The sequence below is a fragment of the Falco punctatus genome (genome assembly GCF_963210335.1).
Source record: "Falco punctatus genome assembly, chromosome: 18".
NCBI classification, from domain to species: Eukaryota; Metazoa; Chordata; class Aves; order Falconiformes; family Falconidae; genus Falco; species Falco punctatus.
In genome coordinates this window covers 215658-234505 of record NC_137598.1, presented here as the reverse complement: position 1 = coordinate 234505, position 18848 = coordinate 215658, and the positions used below count along the sequence as shown (strand labels likewise).

Sequence of the window (18848 nt, the reverse complement as noted above, 5' to 3'; positions counted from 1 at the left end):
AACCCTGAGGGGACATGCAACCTCAGAGATGGGAAATCATGAAGGAGGAAAAACTGTCTGCTGTCAGCGTGGCAGAGGGAGATGACTTACTGCTGAATCCTGTTCGGTGCAGCCGCGTGCCCCAGCAGGATTGAGCTGCTCCTGGGCGAAAAACAAATACGTTTTAGCTTTAAACCAATTACTTCCTACAGTTGCTAAAATGGCTTTTATTTAGAACCCACTTCTGCTTGCTAATGAGCTATTCTGTTGTGTGTGCCAGCTGCTAACAAAGTTAGACTTCACTGCGTCTCTTGGCTGCACTTTGCAGACTTTACTGCTTATCTCTACGTGGCTCACCTTTTGTGAGCCAGCAGCATGGCCCTGTGGCTGGGGCAGATGGGGTGCGAAGCCAGGACTGCTGCTTTTCCCCTGATGACAGCGGTTAAGGAATGGATGAGACCAGCCCATAGCGGTGGGGTTTCTGCTGCTCAGCGCAGGGGGAGGCCCGCTGAGCTGTGAGCAGCTCCAGGCCTGTGGCTGGTCCCACATTTCCAGCACGAGACCCTGCTAAACAGGGTGGGCTGAGATACAACCCAGGGAGGGCACCGTGCCTGACACTGAAGCACCGCACCGCCCGGACCTACCTGGGGCTCTGCCCTGATCTCCTGAAACCAAACACGGGGATTGATTTTTGTTTATTATTTTTTATTTTAAAACCTGTATTTTTCCAGTTGCCATGAAAACACAAGCATGGGCCGCAGGGTGCTGTCCCACTCTTGGCCTCACTCAGGGGTCTTTCACGTGTTCCCCTTCCTGACCCTTAGGGGTGAAAACCTGCAGTGCTTCCTCTGGGACCAGCCTCTCCCCATCCTGCAGGAGGTGATACCCTGAGCCTGGGGGATCTGCCCCGCTCCCCCCGGGGCTCAGCAGAGCCCCCCTGCCGGCAGCGGAGCCCTGCGGTGGGGTGGCTTGCCGAGGACTAGCCTCCCTTGGAGCAGGGTGGATCAAGGCTGGGATTTTGGGCGAGCTGGCGTCCCTGCGTCAGAGGTCTGTCACAGCAAGCTGGTGGGAACACGGGGTTTGTCCCTCAGGCTTGGCCTGCTGGCAGCAAGGCTACCACACAGCTTGGGGCTCCAGGGACATGTCCGTCTTCAGCCAGACCTCTGTGCAGCCGGGGGAGCAGTGCCGTGGCTCCTGCTCCAGGGCCAGACCCCAGAGAAGAGGCCCAGCAGGCTGGACGCCCAGCCTCCTTTGGGAGTGCTCCCTGGTGGTTCGCTTGCCTGGCCAAGGCTCTTAGGGCTGCGCAAGGCAGAAGTGTGCTGTGCTCGTGGTGCAAAGAAGGGGACGGGGGGCAGTGGGGGAAGGGGGGCGAACGGACCAGCCAGAAATGCTGGATCAGGGCGGAGGGGGGTGTGTCTGGAGCAGCCCCCTCTGCTGCGGAGGGGTTTGCTGCAGGGCTGGGCTTTGTGCTGGGCTCACCGCAGCACTTGGGGCTGGTCACCCTGGGGACGAGGCACCGTTGCTGCAGACCCTAGGGAAAAGCAGGGAGTGGAAAAGGGGTGTTGGGGCGTCCGGGAATCCCTCTGCATCAGGACAGCCCCTGTTCTGGGATGCTTTTCTCTGGGAGTGGCGGCTTGTGAGCTCCTCCTGCCGGCACAGCGCCGGTGGCCCGGGCACCTTCCCGCAGCTGGGGGACAAGCCCGGGTATGGGGGGAAGCGGAGGGGGCCCCGTCTCGAGAACAAGGGCAAACGGCGGCCCAAGCACTGGACGCTGCCTCTTTGTACAAAACACCCCCGAAATCTGCACATGGCCGGTCCCCAGCCCTGGAAACCCTCTCCCAGCGTTTGCTTCCTGCAGTGCAGGGACCACCGTGACTTGCCCGTGACAGACCCCACCGGGGGTGGGCATAGGAGCCCCAGTGGGCACCATGCCAGTCCCCCGGGAAGGGGCACCTACCTGCTCCCGTGATCTCCGTCCCGATGCTGCTGCGGCGCAGTCAGGGCCGTGGGTCCTGGAGCTGCTGTAGCCGAGTGGGAGGTCAGGTCAGCCTGGCCGGGGAGTCCTCGGTGGCAGGTCCCAGGTCCCCACAATGTGCCCCACGGGGAGGCCTGGGAGGAAGAGGAGGGGCAGAGTGGGCCCTGGTGAGGGTGTTGGGGCCCCCAGGGAGCCCCCACTGCTACCCCCGTAGCACCTCTCCACCTGAGAGCGGGGCACGGGGGGGAGCAGGTGCCCCTGGTCATCGGTGACAGCGCGGAGCCCTCCCGCAGCAAGGGCGGCTGGGGAAGGTGGGGTGGGTGTATGGCCAGGTGTCCTGGGGAGGGGTCTAGGCCACAGCTGAGGGGGGTCCCAGGGGGTGCCGGAGGTGCAGGCTGGGGTTGGGGGGGTCCCAGGGGTCCCGGGTGGTTGGGGCCAGGGCTGAGGGGTGGTCCCAGGGGGTCTCAGGCGTGCAGGCTGGAGTTGGGGGGGGGTCCCGGTGGTCCAAGCCAGCGCTGAGGGGGGTCCCTGGTGGTCGGGGCTGGGGCTGAGCGGGGTCCCGGAGGTGCAGGCTGGGGTTGGAGGGGTCCCAGGGGCCGGGCCCGGGGCGGGCAGCCCGGGGGTCTCCGCCGGCTGGGCTGGGCCGGGCCCGCCACGGTTCCGCAGGGGGAGGGGCCGCCGGGAGGCCGCCGCGGGCCGCGCGCGCCGTCTCATGGCAACCCCACCTCGTGACCTGGGGCCGCGCGCGCCCCCTGGCGGCCGCGACGGGCGCTGCCGGGGGGCGGGGCCGGGACCCGTGACGTCACGGCACCTGCCCTGCGGCCGGTGCCGGTGCCGGTGCCGGTGCACGGCGGGCGGGAGGGGCGGCGGGGCCAGGGCGGGGGCCGGTCAGGGGGCTCAGGCCGGTGCCGGCTCTGGCCGAGGTGGGGCTGGGGTCGGGCTTAGGGGTCAAGGTCAGAGACGGGAGTCGGAGCTGTGGCGGGCCAGGACTGCCGGCGGGGCAGAGGACCAGGCTCGGCCAGGGCAGCCCCCCGCCCACGGGCCCTCCCCCACTAAGCAGCTCTGGGGCAGGTGTGGGGGTCGAGTCAGCGGTGGGGATGGGGGCGAGCACCCGCGGGAGGGTTACCATGGGGGTCAGAACTGACGCGAGGCTTGGGGTCATCGCTAGGTATGGTGAGGGTTAGTGTGGGGTGTCGGGGTCACTGTGGAGGTCGCAGCAGCCTTTGGGTGAGTCAGGCTGGGGTCAGGTTCAGGCTTATGGGCTGCACTGGCACAGGGTCAGGGTTAAGGCTGGGGTGCAGGCACCCTGGTATGGGCACCTGTGCTGTTTGGGACCACCCTCGCCCCCTGCTCGAAGCTCTGACCCCCACCTGCTGGGGGGGGCCGGGGGCTGCGGCAGCTGCATCCTGGCTCCTGCCAGACCTGCCAGCAGCCATGGCTCCCCAGCATGTACCAGCTTGTCCGGCATGGGGCACTCGTGGCCACGTGGCAGCGTGCCCTGGCAGCAGCCCCAGAAAGCACCCATGGGTGCTGCGGGGTTGTGTCAGCAGCATCTGCACAGGGACACCAGGATAGGTACTGCTGGGAACGTGCCAGGTGCCACCACTGTGGCGTTACAGGACCCATCCCGGGATGAGCTTCCCTCCATCATGCCAGTGAATCGGTGCTGACGATTCCCTCGGACCTTCCCAAACACGATGCTGGTGCCAGCAGCTGCCTCCTCCCCAGGCTGCCCAGCTGGGGATGGGTGAGACATGACAGGACAGCACTGTATTCACTTTAATTTATTTCTTTTCGTTTTTTCTTGTTCCAAACTGCAAATCCTGGTGCCAATGGCATCTCGTCTCGAATAACACCCAATTGCTGAAGCCAATGTGGGGGCGCTGACAGCGCCGGGCCAGAGGCAGGAGGCTGCTGGGCAGCCAGTTTGGGCGATTCGGGGCTGCCGCGTCCCTGCTTGACACCGAGGGGACGGGCTGGAGAGAAATAAATATTGCTGCGCTAGCAAGGGATGCCTCCGGGAGCAGGGCTGGGAGCTGCCCTGAAAGCCGGGCTGTGGCTGGTGGGGGTGGGGGACACATACAAAAAAAGGGGGCAAAAAAAAAAAAGAAAACCAACAAGACTGATGAACCCAAACGAAGTTTGCTTGAAGCCGGGGCTGTTTCAGGGGGGAGGAGAGAGCTGGATTCCTGACTTCAATTTGCACGGCGAGCCCTGGCGGCACAGCCCTGCGCCGCTTGGTGCCGGACCCCGGCGGTGCTGCTGGCTCTGGGCTGGTGGTCGCTCCCCCAGTGGAGCCGAATCGGGGGTGGACACGGGGCCGGTGTGGGGGTTACAATGCTGGGCAGGTGACTTGGTGCCGCATGCCTTCATTGCACATGAGAGCGGCCGCCCGCTCATCACCGTCGCTGTGCTGGCACTGCATGTAGCTGATGCCATGGGGCGAGTAGCTGTGGTGAGTGCAGACGTTGCAGGCGCGGGTCATGGTGCCACCTGTGCTGCTCCTGCAGGCAGAGGGGAACCCCAGCAGCTCCCATCAGTGCTCAGCAGTGCCTGGTGGCACCCCTCGGTGCTCATGGATGCTCAGCAGTGCCCTATTGTCACCCTACTGTTTTCTATCACTGCCATCCAGTGCCTGGTGGCACTCACCAGCATCTGTTGGTGCCCATCAGCTCCCTATGGCACCCATCAGTACCTGATGGCACCTACCAGTGCTCACTGGGTCCATGAGTACCTTTGCAGTTCCTAGTGGTACCTATCAGCACCCAGTGCCGCCCATTGGTGCCCATCTGTGCCTGTTAGTTCCCAGCATTGTCTGGTGGTACCCATAGGTGACCCGCAGTGGCCATTAGTGCCAGCAGCGCCCACAGGTGCCCATAGGTCCCCAGTAATGCCCAGTGATGCCCATCAGTGGCCCATGGCACCCACCGGTGCCCACTGGCCCTGTGTCCATCCTGTGCCCCTCACCTGCAGTCACTGCAGGTCCGCTGGCACTCCTTCCGACGGTAGCGGCAGATCAGCGCCCAGATGAGGAGCCCAAGCAGGCTGAGGAGCAGGAGGGAACCCAGAATGGAGCCCACGATGATGCCTGCCTGCCTTCCTCCTGCCGCGGGAGCACAGCCTGTCACTGCCGGCTTCCCTGCCGGCTGCCCACTGGTCACCATGCCCCTGGTGGCACCCTGGCATGCAAAGCCAGTCCCCAGTGGCACCCTGGCACGCAGAGCCAGCCCCTGCTTGTGCAGACCCCCTCAGCTGTGGCACTTACTTGGTGAAGGGCTGAGGTTGAGCTGGCACACAGAGTAGCCCACACGGTTGGTGACGCGGCACTGGTAGATGCCGGCATGCACCTCCGACAGGCTGCGGATTAACAGGTCGCCAGGAGCTCGTCCTGCAGCATGGAGAGACAGCCCGGTCAGCCCAACCCTATCGGCACCCGCACTCTGGACACAGGTGCACAGCGACATGGGTGCGTACAGACATGGACACCCACCAACACATGCACTCACACCTCACCCAGGAGCATCCCCCACACCCAGCAGAGCCCCCCCCCCGGTAAGCACCAGCACCCACCTTGGATGGTGCCTGAGGGCAGGCGTCCCCCGCCGTAGCCATCAGCCAGCTTGGCCCACTGGTAGGCAAGCGGGGAGGTGCCCCCCCGGCTGTAGCACCGCAGCAGGATGCTGCTCCCTTCTATCAGCTCCCCCTCGGTCCAGCACTGTGGGGTGACTGGCTTCTCTGCAGGGAGAGGGACATCTTCACTGCTAGGGCCACTGGGGGGGGGGGGTGTCACCTGGGGTGCCCAGAAGGGGGCACATGGGAGCAGGGTGGGTGGGTGGCGTGGGGGGCTCACCTTGCACAGTGACGATGACCTCGTGCACAGCCACGGTGTTTTTCTTCACCCGGCACTGGTAGGTGCCAGTGTCGGAGACCTGCAGGTCGGCCAGGCGGATGGAGGCGTCGTACTGGCTGGGGTCATTTTGCACAAAAGCCACCCGGTCCTGGAGCCCCGAGCCACTGCCGTAGTTGACATGGTGGTCCTGGTAGGACAGGAACTGGGGGGGGGGCAAGCAGAGAGACTGGGCAGGGCTGGTCCGGGTGGGGGGACCCGGGGCTGTCAGCTTGGGAGGGAAATGCACCGCCCGGCACCCGCCTCTGCCTGTTCCTTCCCTGCCCTACCAGACCCTGCTTAGTCCTTCCCTGTCCCGCCTGGTCCTTCCCAGCCCAGCACGCCCAGACCCTGCTGGCTCTGCCTGCCCTACCCAGACCTTCCCCTCCCCTGCCAGACTTTGCCTGTCCTGCCTGCTCTACTGGGCTTTGGTCCTTCCAAACCCTGGCTGCTCTGCCAGGTCCTTCCTTGTCCTGCCAGACCTTGCCTGTCCTGCCTGCTCAGCTGGGCTCCATCTGGTCCATCCCAGCCATGCCTGCCCTGCCTGCCCTGCCTGCATGGTGGGACAGCAGTTGCTGGGGCAAGTGACACTCACCACATTCTCGGGGCCAGTCCGCTCGGGTGTGATCTGGATCCACTCGATGCCCACACCCTGGGGACCGTTGTCTTCAGGCTCGAGGACATAGGGGCAGCCCAGTTTCACTGAGTCGCCCTTGGCCAGGTACAGCACCTCCCGGCCCTTGCTGTTGATCCTGACGGCCAGGAGCAGAGCTGGGGAGAGAACAGCACCCATTGCACCAGCTAGGGAGCACACAGGCACCCCAAACCTGTGCCCCAGTGCACCCTGACCCCACACCTGACAGCACCCAGCCTGTGGGGAGCAGGAATAGGGCAGGGACCTGTCTGTCAGGATCAGGCACCCACAGGGGCTGGGCGTCCTGGTGGGCTTGAGCACCCATCAGGGCTGGCACCATCTGGGTCCTGTGAAGCTGTGTTGGGGACAAAGGGACGTGGCAGGGTCAATGCCACCTGCCTGGCTCTGGCCAGCACAGGTGGGTGTTGGGGCAGGAGCAGTCCTGGCTGCAGGTGCTCTGCTGACGATGGGGTGCATCCAGCACCCTGGGGTGCCCCGTGGCTGGGCAGGGACTCCCTCCATCCTCGGTGACATTGCTGCAGGAGTGGGTCCAAGTGCAGGGATCCATCAACGCCTACCTGGCATGAGACCCAGGAGCAGGAGCAGGCTGGCGCCGTGCCCTGCCATGACGCTGCAGCCGTGCCGGGCCGGTGAGGAGGAGCGGGAGCGGAGGAGGCTCCGAGGCGACAAGGCAGCCAGCCGTGCGGGGCTGCTTTTACATGCTGGGCTGGGGCGCTCCTCCCTGTGGGGCGGATGCCTTTGGGATGACTGAGTGGCTCCAAGCTGTGCGTGAGTGATGCCGCCCTGCTCCACTCCCTACCCGGTAATTAAGCATCGCCATGGTATGGGCTACCATCGAGCCAGACCCAGGCTGGGGGCCACTGCCGGCAGTGCAGGCAGGGAGCACCAGCACACCCAGGGGCATCTGGAGCAGCGATCCAGGGGGCCATGGACACCACAGCACCCAGTGGCTGGTACACTAGTGTGGGTACTGATGGGATGAGTGTGCCTGGTGGGACTCTGCAGTCCTGGGTGCCTGGGACTCTGTGGGAGCAGCCCAAGCATGGCTGAGCACCACAGCTACATGGAAGTGCCAGCTTCGCCCCATGCAGGTCCCAAAAAGATTTTGGTCTTGGAGCAGGACTTGGGGCATTTGGAAGAGCTTAAAGGTGTGGTTTGACCATGAGCTTAAGCTCTTGCAGATCCCTCCTCTGGTCCTGCCCCCTCAGCAAATGAGCATGTGGGAACTGCAGCACCCACCAAGCCTGTGCTGGTGGCACTGCTGAAATGCAGTGCAGAGACCTGGCTGGTGCTCCAGGCCATGGCACACTGCACAGGGACACTGTGGCATGGCAACAAGAGGGGCAGCACATCCTGGACCACGCTCAGCACAGCGGAGGGGACAAGCAGCGTGGCTGGAGGAGCCTGGGACAGACAAAGGGGAGGAACAGAGTGGCTGAAACCTGCTGGAATCTGAGGGCAAGAGTTGGGGACAGGGATGCTCAGCAGGGATGCAGGAGTTTGGGATGGGGATGTTTAGCTGTGGGTGCTGGGTGCCACACCGGGGATGCTCAGCTGGTAGACAGCCCTAGCTATGGGCACTCTTCATGCCTGCATCCATTGGAGGGGGATGAGCCCCCACACCGGGCTGCTCTGGTGCTGTGGGCCAGGTCAGGGCCCATGTCCAGCTCACCTGTGCCCTGCCCTGCAGCACTGCTTGGCCATGCTAGTGCTTTCCACACCTTTCCACACCACGACTGCCCCAGCCGGCTGGGCAACACCACCCAGCCGGTCCCAAACAGTACCCGGGGCCAAGAGCTGCTCCATTTACTGGCCCCAAGATGAGCTCACTGCTGCCAGTTAACCCTTACCGGCCCTGTGCTGGGAACTGGGGCCGAGTCTGGCACGTGTTTTGCCGCGTCTGTGATTTCAGGGCCCCCTGTGCACGGTCTGGCCCCAGGGCAGCACCGAGGCGTTGAGGGATGCCGCCTGCCGGGGCTGCTCCCGCGTGGCAGGGTCTGTTCCTGCCATGACGGGGCTGTGGCTCACTGTGGCTCAGGGCTCCTTCCTGGCGTGGTGCTGGCTCCCCAGCCTGACTGCTGCATTCCTTGGTGCAAGGAGGTCTAACTCATGCACAAAGGGTGGGGAAGCCACTCCACCCTGGCTGGTGGCCCACTGGTGGTCACAGCGCCCTGCGGCTGGTGTGGTGGCTTTGAAACCCTCCAGGCTGAGCCTGGCCTAGAACAAGGCTGTGACTGCCTGGCCAAGGTGGTGACCGAGAGCAGCACGGCTGGCGCGTGGCCGCTGGGGCCTGGGGATGGACAGCCCAGCCTAGCAGAGAGCACTGCACATGCTTTGTGGGCCAGGCACCGGCGCCGAGGCCCCAGGGGCCCCAGAGAGCTTGGCAGCCCTGGGGGCTTCCTCAGGGTTGGGGTCAGGTCTGAGGTGGCAGATGCAGGCAGAGCCGGTGACACGATTCAGCCCCTGCCCCAGAAGGGACAGCGCAGCCCCACAGCACCTGGCTCCATCACACCATGGGGACGAAGACAAGGAAGGGATAACAAAAGGCTATGGCATTTTTTCCTTGCTATTTACCCAACCCAAGAGACTCAGTGTTCACAGCAGAGTCCTCCGAGCTGTCCCCCTGCCCTGGGCAGTCTCACCTTTGCCAGCTCTCCTTATTTTTCAGCTGCTCTGACAATTAATCAGAGCCACTCCTACAGGATCCCAGCCCTCTGAAACTGCCAGTCTCTATCCAAATGGATTTTAAACGTTTGCATCATGCTTCGGTCTCTTTGGTTTGCCCCTGAAGAAGGCCACTGCCGCAGGGCCTGGAGGTGACACCTCGGTGAGAAGGTGGCACTGCCAGGGCTGATGCAGCTGTGGGCAGCCAGGGCTGTGCGTGTAGAAAAGAGCTTGCCTGGCTCACGGGGACCCCACCTGAGCCACCCCGCGCAGGCTGAGAGCACCCCTGCCGGTTCGGTGATACCCAGCTGCACTGAGGGCCTGGGGATGCTCCTGGCCGCTCCAAGGACATGGGCCACCTCTGACAGCTTTCTGCCAGTGGATGTGGGGAGGCGGGCAAGGGGCAACCTCCATCCCAGGAGTGGACAGTGAGCCTTTGGGCTACTCCACTCCCAAGGGCAGCTCCTGGCCCGCAAACCTGAGACGAGAGAAGGTCGAAAGATACCATCTGCTCCACAAACATCTTTGTTCCTCTGTTTGTAGAAAATTCAGCCTAAGAAAATGGAAACCCCTAAGTTGCTGGGGAACATGAGCTCTGCTCCTTGTGGGACTGAGCCTGGCCAGGGGCTGCGCTTGCTCGGCTCAGGGCCCTTCGCTCCACCTGGGCGCAGTACTTCTCAGGGATGCCAGAGGCTCTGTGGAGGAAAAAAAATCATCAGGCACCCTGTGCTACACCGGAGCCAAGCTTTAGGACTGTGGCCCCGGAGTGGATCTTGTTTGATGAGGATGCAAAGGAACCTGTGAGGTGGGAAGTCAGGAAGGACTTTGGGACATGCAGTGAACCAGGGAAGTAAATGGCTGCTGGCAGCACATCACCTGAGCTCCCGCATCTTCTGCTGCTTGAGCTGGGTGATACGCTGGCTGCGCTGGTGGGCCTCCTCCTCAAGCCGCTGGCACTCCTCAAAGGCAGCCACCCGCTCCTGTGCCAGCTGCTGCTGGCGCTCCCGCATCTGGCGCTGGATATCGCTAGCGTAGGCAAGCTGCAGACCTGCCCTCCGTGCTTCCTCTGCCTTCTCCTTCTCCACCTGCTCCTTCTGGGCCCTGCAAGAGAGCTCAGGGCAGATGAAAGGCCCCACTCCAGCCCTGGCACGTGCCAATACCTGCCTGCAGGGCCTTGGCCAGCACCAGACCCACCGGCTGCGCTGACTTGTTGCTGGGAGCCCCCATGGCAGCCCCCCTACCGCCATGTCACCCATCCTTTGGCCCTATTTTGCAAGGCAGGGCCCAGCCGTCTCGCCAGTGAGCTCCTAGCGCCATCCTTCTCACCTGAGGGTCTTCTCAAACTCGTGGCGGTCCTGCTGCACGTGCATGGCCATGGTGTGCTCCCGCTGGGCAATCTGCTCCAGGCGGCTCTGCTTCAGCATCTGGTTCATCTCAGCCCTTCTCTGTGCCACCTCCTTCTCCTTGCGTCGCCACTCTCGCTCAGCAGCCTCTTGGCTGCGCTTGGCCCTCAGTGCATCCTGCCAATGGGGGACAGTGGTGACACGGAGGGGTTGTGGAGGATTTAACCTCAGGGGGAGCTACGGGAGCACTTGACTGGGGTTTTGCCTCTCTCCCCGTACCATGGCCAGCATTGCTCTAGAACCTCACCTGGCTCCAGGTGCTGGTCCAGACCTGCAACACCCCAGTAGACCTATCACATCCAGGGGAGCTTCCACTTTGCTGGGGCGGTGGCAAGTGAGCCAGCATGGGAGCACATGGCATGTCAACAAGCCGCTCACCTGCTCTGCCTGACGGTCCCGGGCCCTCTCTTGCATGGCTCTCAATTGTGCCATCTCCTTCTCCTTCTCCCAACGGATCCTCTCCTGCTCAGCTTCAACCTCAGCCTCACGCTCCTGCAAGGGACAGAGCCTTGTGGCAGCTCCCTGTGGCACCTCTGCTGCCTGATGAACCTATGCCAGTGCCACATACACTCAGTCCGATTACCATTTTCTGCCTCTGGTACTCGAGCACCCGCTTGTCTGCCATCCTCTCCAGCTCCCGCTGCTCCTCCTTGCGTCTCTGGTTCTCATCGTTGATGCGTTTAATCTCAGCCTGGATCTTCTTCTGTTGCTCGTGTCTTCGCTCCAAGTCCTGAAAGAGGGTCAGAGGGTGACAGGGTAAAGCGCTGCAGCACAAAGCTCTCCCGCTGCTCCTCCCCATGTGCCTTTCTGAGGGCCCAGAAGCACACTTGGGGCAAGGGAAGGCTCAGCAGCTCAGGTCACTTTCTGAGGATGGCTTAGCTTCTTCCCCAGAGCTTTAATTCTGCCAGGTGTTGTCTCCACACACCAAGCCTGACTTAGCCAGCACTGGGTCACCCTTCCGACAACGTGAAAACCTAACTCCAGTCTCCCCTGCTCCCTGGCACCTCGCTGGTCGCACCTGCAGGTCCTCCATCTTCAGCTTCTCCAGGTACTCCAGCAGCTGCTGTGCCTCCTGGTCCCGTTGCTTGGCTCTCAGAGCCCGCTCCTCTGCATTCTGCTCCATCTGTTTCACAAGCTCCTGCCTCCCTCTGGAAAGAAGAAAGCAGAAGGGTTCCCTCTGGCTCTGTCACACTCCCAGAAGCAGAAATGCTGGCACAGACATCAGGTGGTGTGTCTGCTGCCTCATGCTGCCCAGTCCACCTGCAGTGACCGGGAGCTGCGGTGTGAAGCCAGCAGCCGGAGGATACCCTAGCTTTGGCACAAGGCCTGGGAAGGGGACAGATGCCTCTGCAGGGAAGAGGGGCCCTTCTGCAAACCTGATCAGCTCCTGCTTCCTCTTGCGCTCCAGTTCCTCCTGCATCTCATCAGCCTTTTTCCTCTCCACCTCCATCATCTTGGCCAGGCGCTTCTCTTCTTCTTCCAGCTCTTTTGTGATGAGCTGCTTCTCGAGGATCTGCGTGTCACGGATCATGTGGCACTTGGCACCAAGGATCAGCTGTGGGGACAGCAGGTCTCCCTGGTCTCTGAGCCAGAGCTGGCAGCAGCAGCAGGGACAGACACACAGATGAGGAGGGGGGAAAGGGGAGAAGAGGAAGACCCTGGGTAGCAGCAAGTGGAGCGGGGTTTAGGTCTAGAGTAGCTAGGTGAAGTTCACGGGGGCTCTCAGCAGCCTGTCCACACAGGCAGCTCAGGCAGGTCTTGATGCAGGCAGGAGGCCCTGTGGTGCTGGGTGATGTATGGGAGCCTCTGGTCCTACCTCATTGAACTCCTTGATCTCGTCTTCCTGCTCCATGCGCATCCTGCTTGCCCGCTGCAGCAGGTACTGGGCCCGCTCCTGTGCTGCTTCCTCCAGCTCACTCAGCTTCCCTGTCTGCTGCTGCAGGATGGCCTTCTGCTTCGCTGCACTTTTGCGTGCGCTCACCGCCTCCTGAAGGGACAGGTAGGGCTGCTGAAAGCCAGACACCCTCCTGGGGCAGCCCTGCAAGGCTGAGCCTGCCCGAGGGTGCTGTGGGGCTGTCTGACTCACAAGGGGCACACTCCAGCACTGCCAGGGTCACCATGGGCTGGGGGAACAAGCAGTGTGGCACTGCTGGATGCAACCAGCGTGGGATTTCTTCCCCATCCACAGACCAGTCAAACCCAAGGGAACCTGCACAGCCATTCCTGGGCTGTGGATCAGTGGAGACCCAGAAAGCGCAGCCATGCTGCCTCCCCTGCACGCTGCCCTGGCGGCAATGGGCACACCAAAATGAGGGCAAAGAAGGGATGAAGGTGGTGGCCCCTGAGCAGAGCTCCAGGGACAGCTCCAGCTGTCGCATCTCTGACCTACAAAGTTGGCTCTACCTGGATGCATCCACCTCCACCCACAGCCCGAGACCTGTCGGCAAGCAGGGAAAGAAGGAGCAGGAGGGGCAATGCCTACGAGAACGGCTTCCTTCTCCGCTTTGAGGGCTGCCAGCTTGGCCTCACGCTGCTCCGTGGTCAGGACTCGAGCTGCTGCTTTAATGCGCTGGAAATCCTCCTGACCAATAATAAGGGATGCTGCTGGCTTCTCTGCAGGGATGCTGTGGGTATGGGGAAGAGGGCACAGAGAGAAAGCAGTCAGTGGCATGGAGTCTCCAACAGCTCCCTCCATTCCCTGCCCTCCCTGGGCTGCCCACACTGGGGGCGGCAGGAGCGGCTCCACAACCAGGAGTCACCTGAGAGCAATGCAGGAAGCACCTGAGCTGTGGGGACCTGACTCTCCTGGACAGAGGGGGAGGAAGAAACAGAAAGTGCAGTGAAAGTGGCATTGTGCTGTGATGCAGGGGGAGAGGATCTTCAGCAGGGTAGCCAGGGACCTCCCAGGAAAACCCCAAAATATTCAGCATGGCCCTGGTCAGCCCCAATAAAAAATGCTGAAAGTATTTCAGTCCAACTTGGCCTTCCCAGCACTCATTTGGGGAAAATTCTGACCACTGCCCTCACTCCTTTTCCAGCGGGACATGATTCTCATCCCTGGCCCCCCAGACTGGCTATCGCTGCTCTTGCTTGTCCAGACAAAATGTTCTGTCTGGACAGATTTTTGGGGAGCAGGAGCTGCCTTTTCACTCTGTTTAATGACACTCAACTTGCTTAGGCTCCAGATCTGCACAGCACAGCTTGACTTTGGCTCTGCTGCCCCAGGAATCCACCCGGCACGAGACAATGAAACGCCACACTGCCCCAAACATGGAGCACCGTCTCCCCTCCCAGCACTGGCAGGTGTCCCTCCAGCCATCACCCTGGCTTTGTGGACACTGCAGAGCCACAAACTCTGCCCATGACTCATGCTGTGGTTTAGAGGAAATCACCAAAGCTCTTGGTGCCCCCATTTCCCCACTTGTAAAAATGTGGATAATAATACAGGGCTGTTTTCCAGAGGAGTTGTAAGGAGTTAATTACTCTTTGTATTACTCAGATGCCATGGTGACGCGTGTGGTGTAGGAGCGTATATTAACAAAATGCATAGAGCACTTTGAAGATGTTCAGGGCTAAGAATTTACTCATTACTATTGTGTGTCACCTTTCATCCACCCTTGTGAATATGAACAGATACCTGCATAATGATCGTTCAAGAGCTGCATCACAGCATCGGATTCCAGGACGCTTTAAAGAATGGTTAATGGTCACAACGGCACTAGTAAATGTAATGATACAGTGGCCACTGCTTTAGTCGCCCCAGTGTTTGGGTGACCAGCCTGGGATGTCTAGGGCCTGACTTTCAGGAATTAAACCAGCATGAATGGTTTCCATCAGCTTCAGCTGGAGCTGCAGCCACGCGACACATCTGCAAATCGGCCCTCAGCTTCAGCAGCAGGGGCAAATAAGAACATGAACATACAAAACCAGGTACCAGCGTCAAAAGCCTGAACCAGTGCCGCTGTGCCATTTCACTCTCCACAAAACCCAAACTCAAACCATCCGCAGGGCGGGTGTCACGTTTTACGGGGTGTAAGAGCATTACACAGAGGTTGAAAACAGGAAGCAAAGATGAATCTTGCACCAAACGACAACTACAAGGAAAATTTAGGGAGGTTAAAATGAAGCTAAATTGGAGCTGGCCAGGATAATGGCCCTATTGTCTATGTGCTGGAGGCTTTTAATGAAGTGTAGTAATTAGGGCCAGGGTTCTTGCAGTTCAGTCTTGTTTATAAAACTTCCCTGTAGAGAAACACAGAGCTGCCAGTGTGCAGGGGCTGTGGGTGATGCTCCACTACCTTTCTCACACGGGGCTTTTGGGTAACAGGGCACAGGAGGCAGCATCTGATATGTGATGGAGGCAGGTGCCACCCTGTGGGGCTGTTCAGCCCAGAAGGAGCTTTTCTGTCTTCTGAGAAGGTTTTATGTTGCTAATTACTGGTTCTTACAATGATTCAGTGCCTCTTGTCAAATGCCTAGTGCTTGTTGGCTTCATTGCTGCCCAAGCCAGGCATATCGGAGCACTGCTGCCCGTCCCTCCTCCTCTGAGATGTCCTGGCTAGTGGCAGGACAAGCTCTGTGCACTGGGATGGTGCTGTGGCAGACACACAGGACCCCAAAATCTCTTCAGAGCTGCTACTCAGGCACAGACTTACATGAGGTCACGGATTAAGTCCTTGGTGATGAGACGGGTGGTCTCAGGCTTGTGCCCACCAGCGGGTGACACTTTTGGGGCAGTCTGCACATCCTGAAGGATCACAACAGGGCTGCTGGAGCACGGCTGCTGCAGGCTCTACAAGAAAGGATGGCGTTTACTCTGGCTTTCCTGCCACCAGCCCATGCCTAGCTCTCTGCCCCCAGCTCCTAGACACAGAAGTGCTTCTGGCACGAGAGGCCGCAGGTTCCCCTGAGCTCTGACAAAGCCTCTCACCCCACCGAGACCACTGACATCAGGGCATGGGAAGGGTTTTTCCCTGGCAGCCCCAGTTCTGAAGGCCTGATGCGGACAGCAGGAAAACCAAAAATACCCCTGCAGCACTGGTTTTACTATAAAAATCTGGGTGTTAGTCTCTCACCCAGATGTGAAACAAACATGAGCTGACAGCTGCTTGCTCAGGGCGAGACTTCACAAATGCTCAAGCATCACCTCAGCTACCTTGAGATGATGGCAGCTGGCCCCTGCCCCACTCCTCACCATGGCCACTGGCACCTCTGTCCTGCTGAGCCCCACGGACTCAGGAAAAACTGGGTGGAAACCGACACAGACTGACCCAAACTCAGTGGGAGCTGGGGGGGGGGGCGGTTTCTGGGGAAGGAGAAGGAGGGGCAGCTTGAGGGCTGGCCTTGCAGGACGATCAACCCACAGACAGCACTGGGCAAAAACCAGTCCTCCCAGTACAGCCTGAACTAGTTCGGGTCCCTTTGCCTGAGCCGTGGCTGCCACCTAGTGAAGTGTCACCTAGCTGTGGGGTGACTTGGGACGCTCTGCATCCCCCAGGCAGGGTGGGCACTGGCTGCCCCCAGAGGGGTGGGAGCAGGTGAGGGGTGTCCCAAACATGCATGGTGCCCCCTCCATCACCGCCCCCCCGCCTCTGATCAGGCCACAGAGTCTTTGATAACAGGGGTGGGCATCCTGTCCACCCCAGGGTGAAGGTGGACAACCCGAAGCGTTTCGGAGCAACTCTGCAGAACAAACCTCCAGCAGCTGAGCAGGACAGTCCCCAGCCAGGAGATGGGAGCCCAGCAGGGCAGTTTGGCTTCCCAAGCCCAGGGGCGCTTCCCCGAGCCCAACCACAGTGTAGGCGTTCCCAGCGAAATCCTCACCCGGGTCAGGGAACCACAAGAGCTAATCTAAGGTACACACAGATGTGTGGTTTCCCTTGGACTTCTATTTACTAGTTCAGCTTTAAAATCTTAAGCGACTGCTGAAACAGATCCTACAGCTGGCCAGGCACTGAGCAGCTCCCTGGGAACTTGCTGCAGGCAATATTTCCATTTCACAGGTCTGCATTATTTCTATTTTACAGGTCTGAGGGCCCTGAAGTACAGGGTCTCTCGCAGCCCAGCACGGCAGATGCTGGAGCAGCTTCCGAATCACTGTGGGCCCAAAGCCTGAGCTGTTGAATTAAAAGCTTTAGCACTGAAACACCCAAGCAAACAAAGGTGATAGTGTTACTGCGGCAAGGCCACACATCCCCAGAGCCAGGAGAACTCCTTGGACTAGACTTGGATTAGGCTCAGGGAATTCAATTAACACCCAGATGAGCATCATGACATTTTTATCTAACTGCCTTGAAGGCCTCCAAGGAAATGGATCATAAACCTGCCCAGGGCTCCTTGGCTCGCAGGGCATCCGAGGCACATGGACCCGGCAGTCCCAGGGCAGGCTGCTTGCTGGGAGTGCTCCCGACCGCCTGCCCCACGAGGCAAACCATCCGCACAGCCTCCAGTTGGGAGCGGAGGTAATCTTCGTTACACATTTCCTTCCTCTCCTCTGAAAAGCCAAAGGGATTTGGCAAGTCTCTTTGAACATATTTGTTTCAAGTGATCAGGCCCAGGAGAGGAAATGACAGCCACAAACACCCCCTGCCACAGAGGAACAAGCCCCTTGAACACAGCGCGGCTCCCTCATGGCAGCCCTCGCAGAGACCCCCAGTGTTTCATCAGCCAAAGAGACAGTGAGCGTGAGATAGGCCAGAGTCCAGCGGTGTCTAACCTGGCCCGTATGTCATAACATGTGCCAAAGACGACACGAAGGGTGGGGAGAGCCAACAGCTGGAGCCGCGAACTCAACCTGCCACAGGGAGAGCACCTGGGAGTCGATAAAGGAGGTGGAGGAAGCAGCAGCAGGGGAAAGACACACAAAACATCACCCTTCCCTGGAAAATACCATCATCCGCCTCAGTGACAGTGGCTGTGGCTCTCCTGTGGGAGCTGGGGACAGCTGAGGGACGAGCATGGAGGAAGCGAGTCTTTTCCTTACAAGACCGGAGAGGAAAGAGCTGTTGCTCTCTGTTTATCCCCTCTCTCAGTGGCCAGGGCATCCAGCCAGAAGGTCAGAGACCTGCTGCAATTCTGCCTCGTCTCCAAGGGGACTGATTTCGTAGCTTACTGATGAAAGCCTAAATATGCTGGCAATGATCTCTCTGGAAGCTTCCAGCCCCTGCTCCAAGGGCTCTCTGTCCCACATGAAATAACCACTGTCTAATGCACAGACCCCGTAATGCCGGCTCCTCTCCTTTACCAGGGCGTCTCACCTCCCAAGCTTCTTTTGTCTCACTAATTAACTAATTGCTCTGTGAAAAGTGGATGCCTGTGGCGTCAAGGAGGACAGTTACGCACAGCCCCCGGTCCGGTGGCCCTGGCACGCTCCCAGGAGGCATGGGTGGGGGTGGCATGCTCCCAGAAGGAACCGCATGTTGGGAACCCACAGTGGGGCGAGGAATTCAGGGCGCAGAGGTGGCAGGGCCCAGGCAGGGCTGGCCAAGGCTGTGACTGCATCCCTCACCCGGCAGATATGGAAAACAGAGAACATGGAGGCAACGTGGTGGAGAAGAGCCTCCAGTGAGCAAGCCAGCATGAGCTGGGGGGCTGAGGCACTGGGAGCCCCCTGCCTGGGGCGTGCCTGGGGAGCACCGGGCAGGGCCCCAGCACCACGGTGCGCTGGGTGCGACAGAGCTGGCTCCGGCCTGGTGAGGTCCCGGGCACCCCGACCCCCTCCGTGGCCCTGCGCGGTGCAGGGGGTCGGGCAGCCGGCGGTGGCCCCACGGTATCCCGGCCGCCTTACCTGGCGCTCCCTGAGCAGCATCCCACCCGCCGCGGTGCTCCGGGCCATCCCGTCCCGGCGGCGCGGCTGGCTGGGGGCCCGGCGGGGCAGGGGGGCCGGGCCCGGTGCACCGGGGCTGGCCGTGCTCACCATCCCGCTCCGCTCGGCCACCGCCGCCCGTCGCCATGGCAACCGCGACCCCCCCGCGCTCCCCTGGAAACGGGGGCGGGGCGCTCTCGAGCGCGCGCAGGGGGCGGGGCCGAAGGCCGCGCTCGGCTGCGGAGGGGGCGCTCTATGGCGCGGGGCGCGTGCCCGGGCACACCCCGCACGCACACCCGCGGCCTCATGCGCGTTCACGCCGGCCCCGCCCTTCCCCGCCGGCCCCGCCCCTCCCCGGGGCACGGCTGCCGCCATGCCGTGATGCAACGCAGGGGGGGTCCCCATCCCGGGGTGCCCTCTCGCCCAGATGCCCTGTACCCTGGCGGGAGCCCCCGGCTTAGCCCAGCCCCCTCCCCGCATCA

The 18848-nt window shown here is 61.2% G+C and overlaps 2 protein-coding genes across 5 annotated transcripts; both read right to left on the bottom strand.

The window, feature by feature from the left end:
* Positions 1–2812: 2812 nt before the first annotated feature.
* Positions 2813–7161, bottom strand: VSIG8 (V-set and immunoglobulin domain containing 8). 2 transcript variants are annotated; one of them, XM_080368465.1, is made up of 7 exons: positions 7053–7161; positions 6436–6611; positions 5805–6006; positions 5525–5689; positions 5220–5342; positions 4922–5075; positions 2813–4458 (listed from the first exon to the last, which is right to left on the bottom strand). In XM_080368465.1, the coding sequence occupies exons 1-7, from the start codon at positions 7099–7101 to the stop codon at positions 4287–4289; spliced, it is 1041 nt and encodes a 346-aa protein (XP_080224591.1). In that variant the 5' UTR covers positions 7102–7161; the 3' UTR covers positions 2813–4286. The 2 variants fall into 2 exon arrangements, with proteins under 2 accessions (XP_080224591.1, XP_080224592.1); XM_080368466.1 differs by having other exon boundaries at positions 4922–5057.
* A 2555-nt stretch (positions 7162–9716) lies between these two features.
* On the bottom strand, positions 9717–18846 carry CFAP45 (cilia and flagella associated protein 45; the record flags this gene model as incomplete). Of its 3 annotated transcripts, none has more annotated exons than XM_080368439.1 (11): positions 9717–9854; positions 10036–10260; positions 10486–10679; positions 10941–11054; positions 11146–11292; positions 11581–11710; positions 11939–12117; positions 12379–12549; positions 13045–13186; positions 15218–15354; positions 18349–18846. In XM_080368439.1, 11 exons carry the CDS (start codon positions 18844–18846, stop codon positions 9731–9733), a joined length of 2061 nt encoding a protein of 686 aa, XP_080224565.1. In that variant the 3' UTR covers positions 9717–9730. The 3 variants fall into 3 exon arrangements, with proteins under 3 accessions (XP_080224565.1, XP_080224567.1, XP_080224566.1); XM_080368441.1 differs by lacking the exon at positions 18349–18846 and adding an exon at positions 17452–18325; XM_080368440.1 differs by lacking the exons at positions 13045–13186; positions 15218–15354.
* Between the last annotated feature and the right edge of the window lie 2 nt (positions 18847–18848).